General features: G+C 44.9%; 1 protein-coding gene across 1 annotated transcript; it reads left to right on the forward strand.

Moving 5' to 3' along the window:
• Positions 1-1,583: 1,583 nt before the first annotated feature.
• Positions 1,584-17,355, forward strand: FUNDC2 (FUN14 domain containing 2). The gene is made up of 5 exons (XM_045996008.1): positions 1,584-1,752; positions 5,404-5,554; positions 10,767-10,842; positions 14,309-14,440; positions 17,143-17,355. Exons 1-5 carry the CDS (start codon positions 1,620-1,622, stop codon positions 17,218-17,220), a joined length of 570 nt encoding a protein of 189 aa, XP_045851964.1. The 5' UTR covers positions 1,584-1,619; the 3' UTR covers positions 17,221-17,355.
• Positions 17,356-17,903: the final 548 nt, after the last annotated feature.

Below are 17,903 nucleotides of genomic sequence, written 5' to 3' on the forward strand. Positions count from 1 at the left end.
CACATTTCCATTGTAAGTTCTCTACCCCCGCTGACACTACTGATGTCCCTCCTGTGGCTTCATTTGTCTCTGTAGCACTCATAGCTCTGCGGTATTCATGTATTTATTTACGTTGCATTGCTGTTGTGTGATGCTTCTTAAGGTCGTTTGCATTTGTCCCAGGTATAGGCTGTATCTCCTTACATCAATACGTAGCCCTGCTGAGCTCAAGCAGAGTCCCTACCCAGGTTAATGTTTATCAGGGGGAGTGAGGGCCTCAAAGTGTAGGAGATAAAAAGAAGAAACTTGACCAGTGTTGCTATAAGAAATGTTACCACCGAGTGTCCAGTTTTGCACAGTATGAATGTGACTGAGAGCAACTGGTGAGGGGTTGTACAGCTTGGAAACAAGCAGGAAGAAATCCCTTTGGTAAACATTTGCTGAAACCTCCTCCGGCAGGCACCGGGATGCATGTACTAGCTGGCATGTGCTGGTCAGGAACTGGTGTAGGTTACTTTAATTCAGCTGCTATTCTTGTCTTTATTTCTCAGGTGATGAAAGTGAAGCACAGAGAGGTTCAGCAACTTGGCCAAGATTACACGGTTTGCAAGCAGTAGCGTTCCAACCCATGTAATCCAACTCCATACTTCATGGTCCAAACTCCTACGCTCCGCTTCTAAGTGAGGGGTACAGAGCAGTGAAATATATAAGCAGCTGATACAATCAATACTTACCATAAGTCTGTCATACAGTATCTTGTGGGGAGAAATAAGTGCTGTGAACAAAAGGAAAGTTAGCAGGGTAAGGAGGGACGTACAAGGTTACAATTTTAAGGGAAATCTCACTGAGTAGGTTACAGTTCATCAAAAGGAGTTTGGCTTCTCCACTGAGGGCAACAGGGAGACACGGTAGGCTTCTGAGTAGAGGAGGGCTGTGATCAGAATTAGCTTTTAGACTGGTGTTTCTGGCTACGGGGGACAGAACAGACTTTAGGCAGATAAGGTTAGGAGCAGGTCGACCTATTCACTTCGGGCAAGAAATGACTGACTGAAGTTGGGCTAAGATGATAGCACTGGAGAGTGAGAACCTGCTGGATTCACTGTCAGGCGGTATCTATGGGGCATTGAGAGAGGCGTTCAAAACTAAGACCAAAGCTTTTGGAATTGTGAACTTGCCATTAATTGGGATGGCGTGAGAGCGAGACGACTGGCTTAGGGGTGCGGTGGGGAGACGCGCTCTGGCACGCAAATGGCTCCACAGGCACTGCAGGCAGGGAAGCTTCTTTCTAAGCGCTTCTCATTGCAATCGTTTTTTAAGCGTCTTTCTCTACTGGAACAAAGTCAGGCACATACAAGCACTGATAAATACGTGCTCAACGTTTACACTGGTCAGCTTACTTTTAATAAAGTAATGGTTAAACTGTCCTCACTAGGGGACGGCGAGGCCACGGTAAGGTTTCAAGAAACTTCCCGGCAAGCGCCTCCGTCAGAGCCGGCTCTCTGCGCACGCGCGTCTCGGCGCCGCTGCGGGGCGGGGCCGCGGAGCCTTGTGACGCAGCTACGCGCGGCGGGGGGGGGGGGGGGGAGTGGGGAAGTGCCCGCGAGGCGCCCGGCCCGCCCTCTTCCGCCGCCGCCGTGGGAATGGAAACATCTGCCCCACGTGCCGGAAGCCAGCTTGCGGCGATGACGGCGCGTCACTCCGCGCCCTACCGCGCCGAAACGCTGCGGGTGTCATCGCGAGACGAACTCGCCGAAATGGCCGCGTCCAGTCAAGGTAGGGGCGGGCGCGCGTCGCGCCGGCGCCACGGGGAGTCGCCTTTTTCGGCTCCGGAAAGGGAAGGGCTGCGCGCCCGCGGGTCCCGGCGGAGCTCCTCCGGGAGTTCTGGCGGCGCGCGGACCGGGAGGGCGTCCCGGGCTCGCCCCTGACCCTGCCGCTCCCAGGGTCCGGCCAAGGTCAGGCGCCAGGCTGGGACCGAACTGCCCCGGGGTGTGGTCGAGTTGGGCTCAGTCCGCCTTCCGGCGCCGCCCCGGAGACGTTCTGTCGTCGTTCTCGGAAGCGCCCGGGCACTTTCAGCCCGCGGCAGCGTAGTCCCTTTGCCACCTGGCAAACCTCTTGCTGTGTGCAAAGGAGCCGTCTCTTGCGCTCGTGGGATTGTACTTGGAGATAGTTTTGTTTTCTTTTTTAATTTAGTCCGTGTACTCAAAGAAGATTCCCTATAATAAAATACACGGAGGAGCATGGCTTTCAATCACGCTTCTTTCCCCACTAATTAATTACCTTGCTTCACGTCATATTCACAAGATCCCATTGCGAAACACGGCCATCATCGAAAACCCAATTACATAAACCTAAAGTTACATAAATTATATTGAAAACAATATCTTCTGAGTGAAGATACTCAGAATTCATCACTTTTTAATTATCTGCTATGGTATGCTCTTAACTATTGACGTTATTTACATCTATGCTGTGTGATGGAAATAACAGTATGGGATGCTACTGTGTACATCTCTCTCCAACCCTGCGTTCAGTTATGTCACAGTTCCATGTTGTCACACTCACGGAGAGTGAGTACCTCGTGGAAATTGATACACCCTAGAGATCATACCCAGCCGGTTGTTAAACATTGACCAGAACTCTATCGAATTTATGTGACCAGGGGGTTGAAATGCACAATGTAATTCTTTGCTGTGACCCATAAACAAGGCTAAATGACTTTTGTCTACATACTGGTTAAGAGTGTTCATTGAATAACTGAGTGAAGTTGCAGGAACTAAACGTCTCTGATTTGATCCCCCTTTTCACTGGAGCCTCCAAAATTGCATTAAAAGAAAACTCAGGGGCGCCTGGATGGCCCTGTAGGTTAAGCGTCTGACTCTTGGTTTCAGCTCAGGTCGACATTTCAGGGTGGTGAAATCGAGCCCCCCATTGGGCTCTGTGCGCAGCAGGGAGTTTGCCTGAGATTCTCTCCCCCTCCCTCTGCACCTCGCCCCTCTCTAAAGTAAATGAATCTTGAAGAAAAAAAACAACCCTCAAAACTCATTCTTGGTGGGCTTTTTTTTCATTCCTTTTTTTAAAAGATTTTATTTATTTGACAGACAGACAGAGATCACCAGTAGGCAGAGAGGCAGGCAGAGAGAGAGGAGGAAGCAGGCTCTCCACTCAGGAGCCAGACTCGGGTCTTGATCCTAGGATGGAGAGATCATGACCTGGGCCGAAAGCAGAGGGTTAACCCACTGAGCCACCCAGGCGCCCCCCCCCCCCCTTTTTCATTCTTGTTTTCAGTGATATTGTTTAACACAGGGAGAGAATTTCTTCAACATAGCAGTAATGTTTTACTGTTCTTTTGTACTGGTGTCTAATGTTACATTAGAAAAATAATTTTCGTGTAACTACTTGTAAACCCATAGAATACCTAGTTCCTCAAACATCCATATTTTGGTTCTGTTAAATTGGGATCTATGATCCATGTTGAATTTTCTTTTGTGTATGATGTAAGGTAGTGATTGCATTATTTTTTTGGTACAGATACCTAGTACTTCTAACACAATTTGTTAAAACACTCTTTCTTTATTAAATTGCCTTGGTGACATGTTTTTGAAAATCGAATGGGTATGTGTACGTCTGCTTGTGGACTCTGTTCTCTTCCATTCATATTTGTCAGTTCCACACTGTCAAATATGATAGCTTTTTAAGTCTTGACCTTAGGTAGCTGTATTCCACTGTAGCTTTGCAAGAAGTCTTGAAATTCCTTGAACGTTGTTCTTTTTTTGTTGTCAGATTTACTTATTTGAGAGAGAGCGCACGGGAGCAGGTGGGGAGCGGGGGCAGGGGGGGAAGAGCAGGGGAGAGGGGGAGATGGGGAAGGAATCCCAAGCTGGCTCCTCTCTGTGCAAGGAGTCCCACGGGGGCCCAGTCTCACAGCCCTGAGACCATGACTTGAGCTGAAACCAAGAGGAGAGGCTTAACGGACTGGGCCACCCAGGCGCCCCAAACTGTTCTTTTCCCCCCAAAACCGTTTTGACCACTTGTGGCACATTGTATTTTCCTAAATGATTGCAACAGTATCTTTCATTCCACCTGCTCTTAGTGTGACTTTGACACTCCTCCCACTCAGTGATGGGATCTACTTATTCCCTCTTGAATCTGTGTGGGAGTTTGTGACTGCTTCTACAGAAAGTGCTGGAAGTCACAGTGCATGGCTTCTGGAGCCAGGTCTTAAATAGTTAACAGCTTCTGCTTAGCCCTCAAGCTGCCTCCCTGCTCTCTCACTGCCTCCCTTGGAGTGCACCCTTGAGCCTAGGCACCACGCTGTAAGGAAGTCCAGATGAACCCACACAGAGAGGCAGCCTATGTGTGTGAGTGTGAGAGATGATTGCAGACCTTCTGCCTGTAAGGCTTCCAGCTGACTCCTCAGACATCACGGAACAGGAATGGACTGTACTGCCATGTCCTGTCTGAATCCTGACCCGCAGAATCTAAGAGCATAATACATTATTGTTAGCTCCATGAAGTTTTGGGGCAATTTAGCACAGGACCTGGAACACTACTCTAGGTGAGTCCTTGCATCTCCGTGTAGATTTTAGAACCAGCTTTTCCACTTCTAGGTAAAAATGGACTCTTTGACTGGGATGGCATGGAGTCTGTAGATGGTTAGGGAGAGAGGGAACATCTTAACTGTATGGCCTTGCGTCAGTTTCAGTCATCTTCACTTTCTCGCTGCAGTGTTTTGTTCTTTACAGTGTAGAGGTCTTGTGTCTTGTTCATTAAATTTATCCCTACATTATATTCCCATAGAAAATGGGATTAGATATTTTGTTCACTTTTTCCTTTCTTGGGCAAATCACTTAACCTCTGAGCTTCTGTTTCTTAATTATACAGCAGGGTAATAAATAGTAACTTGTTTTGTGCCTACTATGTTCTGTGGATTTAATTAGGTATACATGTTTATTGTTTAGCACATTGCTTGGTGAATAGTAACAGCTCAATTAAACATTACCTTTTATTTTTATTATCAACGGAGATCCATATAGTGGTAAGAATTTGAGTTTGTGGGCTAAATAGTATTGAGGTATTCTTGAAAAGGAGAGGCAATGAAGAAAATCCGTTTTATTTAGGATACATTATTATTACTATCAGGTTTTGTGCAGCCATTGGTTGTTTTTAAATTTGAGAGAAAAAACTAGGCTACTAATTCTAAATTGTCTAGTTGTTCTTTCCTCTAAGACAGATCATTATTTGTTGATTTTAGTCTGATTTTCAAGTCGCTAGCTACAATTTCAGAGTTAATTTGCCATTTAAAATAGAATATTTGCAGGTTTTTACTATAATACCCATTTCCTTAAAAATCTCTTAAATCTAGTTAAGAATTGTGATTTATTGTAAAAGTTAATATTTTCTTATTCAGTATCTTAATTCTTGTAGGAAACTTTGAGGGAAATTTTGAGTCACTGGACCTTGCAGAATTTGCTAAAAAGCAGCCGTGGTGGCGCAAGCTGTTTGGGCAGGAGTCTGGGCCCTCGGCTGAAAAATACAGCGTGGCAACCCAGCTGCTAATTGGAGGTGTTACTGGATGGTAAGTGATGAGAACGATGTCCGGTGTCTTTTTGCCTGATTTAGCTTTGCAGTTAACGAACCTTCTCCTTAACTAATGAAAGCACATTGACTTTTGTGACATTGATCACTTAGTGTGTAGCATTCACGTAAACATAGTACTTACTACATGCCAGGCGCTGTTTTGAGTACTTAAACATTTCATTTCCTTCTCACAACAACTCTGAAATTGGTACTGCACTGTCTGTCCTCATTTTTCTTCCAGTTTTATTGAGAAATAAACAAACATCACTTTATTTAAGTTTAAGGTTTGATTGATGTATACTGTCAAATGATTACCACAATAGGGTTAGTGAACATTCATCATCTGATACACATATAATAAAAAGAGAAGAAAAAAATTTTCTTCTTGAGATGAAAACTCTCAGAATCTACTCTCCTAACCATTTCTTGTACACCATACAGCAGTGGTAGCTACAGTCCTCCCTAATACTTCCTTCTAAGTGGGAATTGGTACCTTTTGACCACCTTCATCTAATTCCCCCTCTCCCAGCCCCCTGCCTCTGGTAAGCACAGATTTGATCACTTTTCCTATGGGTTTGCATATATAATGGGGATCATACAGCATTTGTCTGTCTTTGTCTGACTTCTCACTCAGCATAATGTCCTCAGGGTCAGTCCGTGTTATCACAAATGGTAGGATTTCGTTTTTGGATGGTGGCATAATACTCCATGGTGTATGTGGGGCGTGTGTGTGTATCACATTTATCCGTTCATCCACTGATGTATCTCAGGTTGTTTCCATGACTTGGCTATTGTAAACAGTGCTGCAGTGAATGTGGGGGTGGCAGCTATCTTTTTGAGTCGGGTTAGGGTTATTTCCTTTAGATATATTTCCCGAAGCGGAATTGCTGGATCCTGTGATAGTTCTATTTTTAGTTTTTTTAAAAGATTTTATTAATTTGTCAGAGAGAGAGAGAGAGAGCACAAGCAGGGAAATGGCAGAGGGAGAGGGAGCCGAGCAGGGAGCCCAATGTGCGGTTGGATCCCAGGACCCCGGGATCACGACCTGAGCCAGTGGCAGACGCTTCACTGACTGAGCCTCACGGGCACCCTATTTTTGATTTTTTGAGAATCCTCCATATTGTTTTCACAATGGCTGCACCAGTTTACAGTTCCACTAAGAGTATACAAGAGTTCACTTTTCTCTATGCCAAGAAGTAGAGAACACAAACATACAGAAATATTTTAGTATTTATATAGATACCTCATTTCCTTCTCACACCAGCTCTGACATTGGTATTGTAATTATGCTCATTTTGTAGGAACTAAGGCTTAAAAGGCCCAGGGCCATATAGATAGAAAGCGGTATAATTAGGAGTCAGCCAGTAACTTCTCAGTTGTGACGCAGCTTATGGCTTCATTTGTAACAAATTCAAGGAATATATAATGCATCAGTCTCGTCTCTGCTTTTTACATTTGAAAATGTTATTGTACAAGATAATGTAAGTGCAGAATAGTACCTATAATATGTGTACGTTTTAATGAATACATATAGAGCAGACACCTATGTAACAACCACACAAGTAAACAAATGTAACTCGCACTCCAGAAGCTCTAGAGATAAATGCTGCACTGATAATTACGCAGGTTTTTCTTGTAGTTGTAACACCAGTTCTATCAGTAACTAATATACTATAGTTAACCTGCTTTTGAACTTTAAATAAATGCAATTATGTGTATTCTTTTGAGTCTTACCTTTTTTGCTCAGTTTGTTTTGTGTGTAGCTGTAGTTTCTTTGTTTTCATTTGTATATAGAATTTCATTGCATGATACACCATACTATTTTTATCCAGGCGATGACTGACATTTGAGTTGATTCCATTTTTGGCTAATTTTTTTAGAAGATTTTATTTATTTATCTGACAGTGAGTTAGAGAGCACAGCAGGGGGAGCAGCAGAGGGAGAAGAGAAGCAGGCTTGCCCCGAGCAGGGAGCCCGATGTGGGGCTCCATCCCAGGACCCTGAGATCATGACCTGAGCCGAAGGCAGATGCTTAATGACTGAGCCACCCAGGTGTCCCCAGTTTTTGGCTAATTTAAACAATGCTGATAGGAACACTGTACAGTTAATTTCCTGGTGTGTATATATGCACATTTTTTGTATGGTCTGTTCCTAGGAGTTGAATTGCTAGGTTATGGGACGTAAGTATCTGGCTTTGCTGGGTAATGTCAAACTGCTTTCCAAAAGTAGTTTTAACAGTTTACCCTCTCAGCAACAAGGATTGAGTGTTATTCATGCTCTCCATTCGTGTGAGCACTTGATATTGCCAGACTTAAATTTTTACTGGTCTGATAGTCGTATCTCACATGTTTTTCATTTATACTTTGCTGAGTAGTGGTGACATTGACTAACTTCTTGACCATTTTGGATCTCTTCTTTGATAAAGTTTCATTTTTAATCTTTTGTAATTTTTCTGTTGTCATTCTTTTTCTTACAGAGTTATAACAGTCCTTTATATATTCTGAATAGGTGTCCTTTGTTGGTTGTATGTTTTACAGATATTTTTACTCATTCTGCATTCTGTGATTGTCTTTTCATTTGCCTTTTGGTATCTTTTGATGCACTGTTCTTATTTTTAATATACTCAATTGTACTGATCTTTACCTTAATGGTTAGTAATTTTTGTGCCCTGTTTAAGTAATCTTTGCCTACCCCATATGCTAGAACTTTATTTCTTTACCTTTCATATTTACATTTATAAATCCACCTGGAATTGTTTTTTGTGTCTGGTTTGTGGTGGATTCCTCTTTTTTTTTTTTGGTGTGGAATACCCAGTTGTCCCAATTCAGTTTATTCCAAAAGTTATCCTTCCCCCATTACTCTGCCGCACTCCCTCTGTTGTATGTCAGGCATCTCTGTGTGTGTAACTGCCATTTTGTTTCCCAGGAACTTTTTGGCTATTCTTTATTTTTTTTAAACAGTTTAGTAAATAAATCACCAAATCAGAAGTATAAAGAAGTATACAATTGTTTAAAAGTACAATTTAACTTACTTTTTAACTTGCTTTTTTTAACTGTTTAAAAGTACAATTGAAACAAGTAAACAATTTGAGGGGCGCCGGAGTGGTTCAGCTGGGGAAGTGTCTGCCTTTGGCTCAGGTCATGATCCCAGAACCCTGGGATCCCCCAATCTGGCTCCCTTCTCCCTCCCCCTCTGCCCCTCCCCCTGCTTGTGTTCTCTCTCTCTCTCTGTCAAATAAATAAATAAAATCTTATAAAGTATACAGTTTGATAAATTTTGACATATACATACGCATAAGTCATAACCACAATCAAGGTAATGAACACATCCATCACTCTAGAAGTTTCTTTGTACGTCTGCCTAATCCCTTTCATGCCCCCACTAACCTCTGATCTGCATTCTATCACTGTAGACTACTTTGCATCTTCTAAGAATTATATATAAATGGAATTATACAGTATGTGTTCTTTTTTTGTCTGGCTGCTTTCTTCTGGTTAGCATACTAGTTTTGAGGTTCATCTGTGCTGTTTCTTTTAAATCAGTAGTTCAGTCCTTTTCCTTGATAAGTAGTCGTCTGTTGTGTGGAAGAACCATTTTGTTTGTCCTTTACCTTTGGTGGGTATTGGTTTGTTTCCACTTCGGGGCCAAAACTGCTATGAACATTTGTGTACGAGTCTGCATGAACATACGCTTTTCTTTCTTTTGGGTCTGGGAATAGCATGGCTGGGGGTTGTAAGTGGAACGCCTTAACTTCTTCAGAACCCGGCATACTCTTTGGTGAAATGCCCATACTATCTTATATCTCTGCCAGCAACGTAGGATGGTTCCGGTCTTTCCATGCCTTCACTAGCTCTTGGGCATTATGCCTTTTTTATTACAACCATCAAGTGGTGTCTCACTGTAGTTTTATGTTGAATTTCCCTAATGATTAACGATATTAGCATCTTTTCATGGCCTTGTTTTTGCCATCCATCTTCGATGAGGTATCTGCTCGGATCTTTCTCCACATTTTGATTGGCATGTTGGTTTTCTCATTACAGAGTTATGAGTGTTCTTTACATATTCCAGATACAACTTTTATATCAGATATGTGATTTGCAAATATATTCTTCTACTTTTTAGCTTTTTATTCACCTAACAGTAAAGAACCGAAGTTCTGAACCTTGAAATGTAATTTATCAACTTTTTTTTTGTAGCTTTAGCTTTTTTTTTTTTTTTTTCATTTATTTGACAGAGAGAGAGACATTGCAAGTAGGCAGAGAGGCAGGCAGAGGGCGAGGGGGAAGCAGGCTCCCCACAGAGTGGAGAGCCCGATGCGGGGCCTGATCCCAGGACCCTGGGACCATATCCCGAGCCGAAGGCAGAGGCTTCACCCACTGAGCCGCCCAGGTGCCCCAACTTTGTACTTTTTTGAAGTTGATATGACAGTTCTGGGTACACAGCATTTTCATATGACGTATAGAATAAGCTTGCTGCCAATTTCTGTGAAAAATCTGATGAGATTTTGACTGGGATTGCATTGATCCATAAACCGTGTTTAGGTTTCTTTGTTTCTCTCAGCAATGCTTTGTAGGTCTTGCACATCTTATTTTTTGATACTATTATAAATGGTATTTTTAAATTTCAACTTCTGACTGTTCATTGCTTATATATAGAAATGCAGTTGGGTTTTGTATACGGCTCTCTTATACTGCAGAAGTCACTTACTAGTTTGCAGAGCTTGGGGGGTCCCCTCAGATTTGTTAATTTTCTGGGCGTATATTTGCCTTTATGCTTTCCCCCTAGAATCCCTTCTCCACAGTGTAGCCAGAGTCATCTTCTAAAGTGCGACCCAGGGGCGCCTGGGTGGCTGAGTTGATTAACTGTCTAACTGCCTTCAGCTCAGGTCATGATCCCGGAGTCCCAGGATCCCTGCTGGGCAGGGAGTCTGCTTCTCCATCTGCCCCTCCACCTGCCCGTGCTCTCTCTCAGATAAATAAATACATAAATCTTTAGATTTGCTCAAGACCACAAAATTAATAAGTGGTAGAGCTAGGATTTGAATCAGGGTCTTGGTGAGTTCAGAGCCTCTGCTCTCTGCTGATACAGCGTAAGAGTGGGAAGGAGCTGGGGCATCCCAAGGTAAGTAAGATCTGAACGTTGTTAGACGGACATGTGCGTGTGCACTCAACAGCCTGTCCACTTGTCTGACGTTGCTTTGGTTTTTGTAGGTGCACGGGTTTCATATTCCAGAAGGTTGGAAAGTTGGCTGCAACAGCCGTGGGAGGTGGATTTTTTCTCCTTCAGGTGTGTATGTGAAATGTCCCTAGATGTTTGGAAGTCCCCCTTGCCCATGAGGAATGCGGTATGAGGAACCGTAACATTGTTTTGGGTATATTATTCTAGAATAGCCTTTGCACTTATTTTCAGCATACTATTTGAAATGCTAGTGACCATTTGAATCAAATTTCATCAGTTAGTAGTCACATTTTGTTTCGGAATCTGTAACATGGGGACATATAGCACATATTCCATATCATAGCTCCCTTGTAGGGTTTTTAAGACCACTTGAAATATTAAATGTGATTTCAGAAATATGAAGTGTTATGCAGGGCCCTGTGGTAGGGTTTATTTTACTGATTCCAGAACAGTCAGTGAGAAATGAGGGCCAAATGACAGTCCGGTCGGACATCCTGTCTGCGCCGGACGAGCCAGAGTTTATTTCAGAACTACAAGGTATTGGTTTGCAAACTTGACTCCACGTTGGGATTACCTAAGGAGTTTTTTTTAAAGATTTATTTATTTGACAGAAAGAGATCACGAGTAAGCAGAGAGGCAGGCAGAGAGGCAGGCAGAGAGAGAGGCAGGCAGAGAGAGAGGAGGAAGCAGGCTCCCCGCTGAGCAGAGAGCCCGATGCGGGGCTCGATCCCAGGACCCTGAGATCATGACCTGAGCTGAAGGCAGAGGCTTAACCCACTGAGCCACCCAGGTGCCCCTACCTAAGGAGTTTTAAAAAGCGCTAATGCTTGAGGCCTGCCTCCTGTCCTCTCCCCACCTGATTTCATAGGTGGAAGGTCTGCTCACACATCTTAGTGTGTTGTTTTTAAAGCTTTTATTTATTTATTTGACAGAGAGTGCGCACAAGCAGAGGGAATGGCAGGCAGAGGGAGAAGCAGGCTCCTGCCGAGCAGAGAGCCTGATGTGGAACTCGATCCCAGGACACAGGAACATGACCTGAGCTAAAGGCAGACGCTTCACTGACTGAGCTCCCCAGGCGCCGTCACATCTAAGTGTTTTTAAGAGTCCTGAGGTGATTGTCATGTGGAGCAGAGTCTGAGAACCACTGCTCTGTAGGAGCCATAACTTGCTGAATTGTGCCCCAGTCTCTGAATTCATAGTCCTTTGTGTCCTGCGGTCGACAGCCCTCATTTTAGCAGGGTAAGTGCTACTTTGAACCGCAGGAGGAGTGAGTTTCCCACTTGGGTCAGGTGGAAGTTCAGTGTGTGGGAGAAGAAGGCTGGTGACTGGCAGGCCCGGCTGGTGGCCGGGTCAGGGCATGGTGTTGCCACACAGCAGATTCAAATACGAAGCTCGACATAACCACCATTTTATTATCTCTCACAGTTTCTGTGGCTCAGTAATTTGGAGAGGGTAAGGCGGGTGTGTGTGGCTGCGGGTCTCTCGGGTCTCTCGGTTACAGGTAGGAGGTGGCTGGAGCTAGATACGCAGAGCGGCCCGGGGCAGGTCTGGGCCTCTTGCTGCCTCTCTGGCAGGTCCGACTCCCTGCATGGCGGCGGCCCTGCTCGCACCTTTCCCTGTCCTTCCTCTCGGCCCTTCCGGCAGAAGTGCAGTGACAGCTGTCCCTGTGGTTCCCCCGACACCCTGCTCCGGACTTGACTTTGTAAATATCTTCGTGTTGCTTCGAAATAGCTTTTTAACTTCCATCTTAAACTGTTTTCACTCGAAGTGTATTTGACGTACAGTATTAGTTTCAGGATACAACATCGTGATTCATTGTTTATATACATTAAAAGATCTCTTAATCTCTTAATCTTGGGGGCCCTGACGGAGAGAAGCAATTGATACTGAAAGGACACCAGGAAAGACTCTCAAAATGGGATTCTGGTATTGTGTGAGCCAGGTGGTCAAGGAGTACAGGGGTTCCTCCTGGCTAGGGGAGGCGGGTGGCACCAAGGAGTCAGTGCTGTGCACTCAGCTGTTAGTCACTGGAGGGATGCGGTGGCCATAAAGTAAACGTGGGAAGAATCAATGTCTTTTATGATAATGAGTCGTCTATGAATATGTGCTTTCTCTCCATTTACTTAGGTCTTTAATGTCTTCGCATAGGCTTTAAAATGTTTTTTCATATACATCTTCTACACTGTGCCTTGATTTTATTCCTAGATACCTCAGCCTTCAGTCGCACGAGGCCTTCCTTGGCCACACCCTCAGCCCCGGTCCTCAGCTGGACTCAGGCTTATTTGCCATCCACGTAGCCTTTTTACGAATGAGACAGTTTTTCAACCCAGTGTTTGTTCTAATGCTTTTTTTTTTTTTTAAGATTTTACTTATTTATTTGACAGAGAGCACAAGCAGAGAGAATGGCAGGCAGAGGGAGAAGCAGCCTCCCCATTAAGCAGGAGCACGATGTGGGGCTCAGTCCCAGGAGCCCGGGATTGTGACCTGAGCTGAAGGCAGACGCTTAGCGACTGAGCCCCCCAGGGGCCCCTGTTCTAAAGCTTCTTGTTGGCAGCTGCCACCTGTCTAGCAATTCTGTCCAGATCCCTCTGTCCCTGAGGTGTCAGTTCACAGCCTCCGTCTTGGTCCTTTTCCTCCATTTTCAGCCACACTAGACCTTGGAAGACCCTATGGAACATGCCTTTGGAGCCTCTGCTGAAGTGGCCAGGAATGACCCCATTTCTCTGCCATCCCCCGTGGATCTTGACCATGGAGAGGAAGAGCAACAATGCAGGAGGAGACTGTAGAGAGGAGTTTCAGTTTTCGATACTTTGAGAAATTCAGATAGATATGACTTCCCAAAACTTTGGTGGAGGGAAGTGGCATTGATGGAAGCTTGGCCAATATTGGCCGATGTCCATATTGAATAGGATCAATCTTTATAAATCATTACGGCTGTAATGAGTCTCTTCCGTTCCTTGGGTAACATTCATCCATCAGAAAACAACGTACTGAAATCAGTTTTACCCTATTCACACATTCTCAGTGAAGGTGTTTTCCCCGAGCTTTAGTGTTTGTGCCTGCTGTCTTCACGCAGGCAAGTAGGCGGATTCTATACAGTATTTGGATGTGTTTCCCTCAGTGCCACGGACACGAAGCTGCTGTGGAGGGATCTCTGCGGGGCCGTGACTAGATTTCTTTCTGAGCTGATAGCGATTATGTTGGCTCTAAGTCTGTAAGGTTTCTTCACCTTATATCTTGACTCTCAATTCTGATTTTCTCACCATTTTACATTTTTAAGTTAACTTACAAGTTTGTAGAGAGGGATAAGAGTATAAATAAGAGTAAAAGGATTGCCAGGAGTCCTTGAAGGCGAGTCTGTTGATCTGGATCAGGCACAGGGTCTGGCATGTTGGGTGGATACTGAGTAGATGTGGAATGAATGTCATGGTCGTGCAAGGAGTTAGACGGCACATGTCTCGAGAAACGGAAAGTCAGAAGGGTTTTTCGTAACATGGTTCAGTGACTCAATCGTAATGAACGGAAATAACAAGCCTGTGTTTCTTGTTCTTTGCCGTCATTATCGAAACGATAGCTTGCGAACCATACTGGGTACATCAAGGTTGACTGGCAGCGAGTCGAGAAGGACATGAAGAAAGCCAAGGAGCAGCTGAAGATCCGTAAGAGCAACCAGCTGTCCACGGAGGTCAGAAGCAAAGCAGAGGAGGTGAGGCCCACTTCATTCGTCTGCAGTGTGAGGGGTGTGGACATTCACATCCACCGATGTGCCAGCCTCGGCGCGTGCTTAAAGCTGGGAAGCTGGGTAATTGACGTGCGGGTGACTTCTGTCAGGGAGTGCGAATGCAAAATGATCGTTCACGTATGTGGTTTGGTCGTGCGTTGAATTAGTTCTGCAGCAAGTGCGACGCAGATGGTCTTGCACCACACTTTGTCTCCGTGCGCGCGCTCCTCTGGAATGTGCACCCTGGCTGTGCTCACGTAACCAGCAGGAGCTTCAACCTCAGAGGTCGGCAGCCGGTTCTTTGTGAAGGGCTGGGTGATAAATATTTCTAGCTTTGTAGGCCCTGTGGTCTCTGTCACAACTCCTGAGCTCCGGTGTTAGGTTAAACTTCATTTAAAAATGGGCAGCATTTGGTGCAGAGGCGATGTTCGCGCGCCTCTGCTCCAACACGTGAACCAGGTTAGGTTACACTGGCAGGCGCTTGGGAGGGACAGGAGAAGTCCTTCTTTTTTAAAAGAATTTTGCTACTTTATTACCTTTGGAAATAACGTTAAATGTGCCGAAGAAATCAGTGCTCTGACGTGGGGAGAAATAAACTTGGATCAAGGTGTCAAGAAGGTTCTGGGTTCATAGAGAGAAGGGATGGAATAAGTGCAGAAGAGGGATTTAGGTGGAAATTGCAACAGGCCTTGTCCTTGAAATGTTGCCAGGTGATGGCAGCAAAATAAAAGAGGTTAAATAAAAGAGGTTAAATAAAACAGGTCTCTCCATAAAGACGAAGAGAACAGGAGAAAAATACTGGAAGACAAGAAATGTCAGCAGGTTTCTAGAAGTTGGAAAACAGGTAGGTGAGTGGTAAATACTGAGCAGACGGGTCCACCTTGCCGGGTCCATAATGGCAGTCGCTGTGTGGTGGTGGGTGGCAGGCCAAAGCTGGTCCTTTGCCCAGCTGGAAGGTGGCATCTGTGGGCTCCCAGGAGTGCAGATAGTTCCTCCCACTTCTCTCCTCCTGCCTCAAGCTCAAGGTTATAAAAGTGACACTTTTTTCATTTTGCCAAAATGTGACTATTCACATAATTACGAAAGTAACACGTGATTGTTGAAAACTTCTTTAGTGACATGGGAAGTAGTAATAAACTGTTGAGTCACAGAGGGAACTTGTTATAAACTATCCAGAAGGTTTGGAATTAGTTCATTCCACAAATTTTTGTATTCCTCTTTGTGGCCTGGTACTGTCACAGGCTCCAGGGATAGTGGCGGGTTCCCCCCTTAGAGCCCGTGCTGTTACCTGGGAAGCCAGGGAATGAGGGTGATACCTTCCGTGTTTAGCAATCAAGTCATCAGTGACTTCAGTGACAACAGTTTTGGCCAAACTGTAGCAAGTTGAGGAATGAGTAGGAAGTAAGACAGTAGAAAAGATAATGAATGAAAACAATCATTTTAGGAATTTGTATGATTTTTTTCATTCCCCCTAAGAGTGGTAGATGGCAAAAGATAGTACCTCAGTGGGGAGATGTGGCGTCCAGTCCAGTCAGCCAGTGAAAGGGACGAGGGAAGTCATCGGCGTGGTGGGAGCGAGGGTGCTAAGGCATCCCAGGCTCCGGGTAGTAGCATGGAGCGGGTCAGGGTATGAGTGGCTTAAATGGTTGGGACATGAAGTCACAGTACTTGAGTTCAAGAAATGATGAGGCCAGGGTACAATGAACAGTGTCCGAGCTGGTGGTTGTACTGGGGAAAGAGGGAGTCTGGCCCACTTAGCCAAAGTTCTCTCTGAAATGAAAACTGATAGAGCACGGGAGCTACAGGGTGCTGAGCACGTGTTCTGAGGTGCAGGTGAACGGACAGGAAGAGGTGGAAGTTGTGTGAGTACCCTAGTTTCAGTCATCCCCTGACTGGTGAGGTGTGAGAATGCACATACATAGCTTCTGCTCAAGAGGAGGCTCAGAGGGGGTGGGTGAGGTAGATGGACACATGGACTGAGGGATGGACAGGATGAATGGATAGAAAAATTTGGAGGAGAGACTTCAGAATGAGCAGCCTTGATTGGAAAGTAGGTGTCAGAACGAAGGAGTGAAGTTGGAAACTGAGAATTGCCTCTGTAACCAGTCTATTAAATACAGCTTTTCCTCTTTCCCCGTAATTTCCCCCCATGAACTCTGTCCGTCCCTGTTTCTGAATGAACTCTCGGGCAGATTTCTTAGCTCTCTAACAGACATAACTGAAGACAGATTCCAAGGAGTTGCCTTTGGCTTCTCCTCTTCATCCCTCACATGGCCAGTCATCCAATCAGAGTCCCATTTCAGAAACACCTCTTGAATTTTATCATTTCACATTAACATCCCTGCTACCATTTTTTAAAATTCAATTTAATTTTTTCAGTGTTCTGGAATTCATTGTTTATGCACCACACCGGGCACTCCATGCAATCCGTGCCCTCCATGATACCCACCACCAGGCTCACCCATCCCCCCAGCCCCCTCCTCTCCAAAACCAAAACCCTCAGTTTGCTTCTCAGAGTCCACAGTCTCTCATGGTTTGTCTCCCTCTCTGATTTCCCTGCTACCGTCTTGACCTCGAGACCCAGTGGTGAAGGGATTGACATTGTCCAGATCGCATGGGTAATAGAGATCTGATTCCTAATAATATCCCTAGCAAAATAACCCACTTGTGCTGTCTTCTGTTCCTAGGTAGTGTCATTTGTGAAGAAGAACGTTCTAGTGACTGGAGGATTTTGTGGAGGCTTTCTGCTTGGCATGGCATCCTAAGGACGACAGCTTCACTTCCGTTACTCCTGTTTTTCTCCAGCCAGCAGCCTCTTCACTCCATCATAGGACATCAAGTCTGTCCTACTTCTTCCATGACTTCCTCCCTGCTGTGGCATATCCGAATGGCTTCTGTAGGCGTCTGTCGGTGCAAGTTGATACAGCCCTGTTACGAACTTGATGGCAGCGGAAGAGACCATAGACGTCATAGGCATAGACCATAGACATCAGCTCTTCTCCCAGAAATCTTCTCCCCACCTGACTAATCTGTAGGTCAGCAAAAATGTTCCTTCCCCTTCTCCCCTATCAGATACTTAACAGACCATGGTGTATGAGACGGCTCACCTTGGAGGTTGGGTGGATCCTCAGAGGTTGTCCCAAACTTGATTTCGAAAAGAAATCACAAGCATAGAGGTACCTTATGTGCTGCATGGAAAGGAACTGAATACATTTGCCTTTAAGCATGAAAGACTTGGTATCTGGTGTCTACTTTCTTTTGAGTCGGTTTTAGCTTACAGAAAGAGAGCTGTTTATATCCCTGCTCTAATGAGCCCGACAAACACGGCGGTGTAAGCACTGTAATTGAAAAATCCGAATACTCGTGCTAAAGCTATAGGTTCTGAGCTAAAGATACTGTGTTTGGTGACCGTCAAATTTAGTGAGTCATTTAGGGGCTAATAATAAGA

The sequence above is a fragment of the Meles meles genome, chromosome X (genome assembly GCF_922984935.1).
Source record: "Meles meles chromosome X, mMelMel3.1 paternal haplotype, whole genome shotgun sequence".
NCBI classification, from domain to species: Eukaryota; Metazoa; Chordata; class Mammalia; order Carnivora; family Mustelidae; genus Meles; species Meles meles.

What these genes read in the sequence shown, in the direction of transcription:
- FUNDC2 (XM_045996008.1), top strand. Translation starts at nt 1,620, where the DNA reads ATGGAAACATCTGCCCCACGTGCCGGAAGCCAGCTTGCGGCGATGACG. An exon ending in GTGGATTTTTTCTCCTTCAG is followed by an intron (nt 10,843 to 14,308) that starts GTGTGTATGTGA and finishes TCGAAACGATAG; the next exon opens with CTTGCGAACCATACTGGGTA. An exon ending in TCAGAAGCAAAGCAGAGGAG is followed by an intron (nt 14,441 to 17,142) that starts GTGAGGCCCACT and finishes TTCTGTTCCTAG; the next exon opens with GTAGTGTCATTTGTGAAGAA.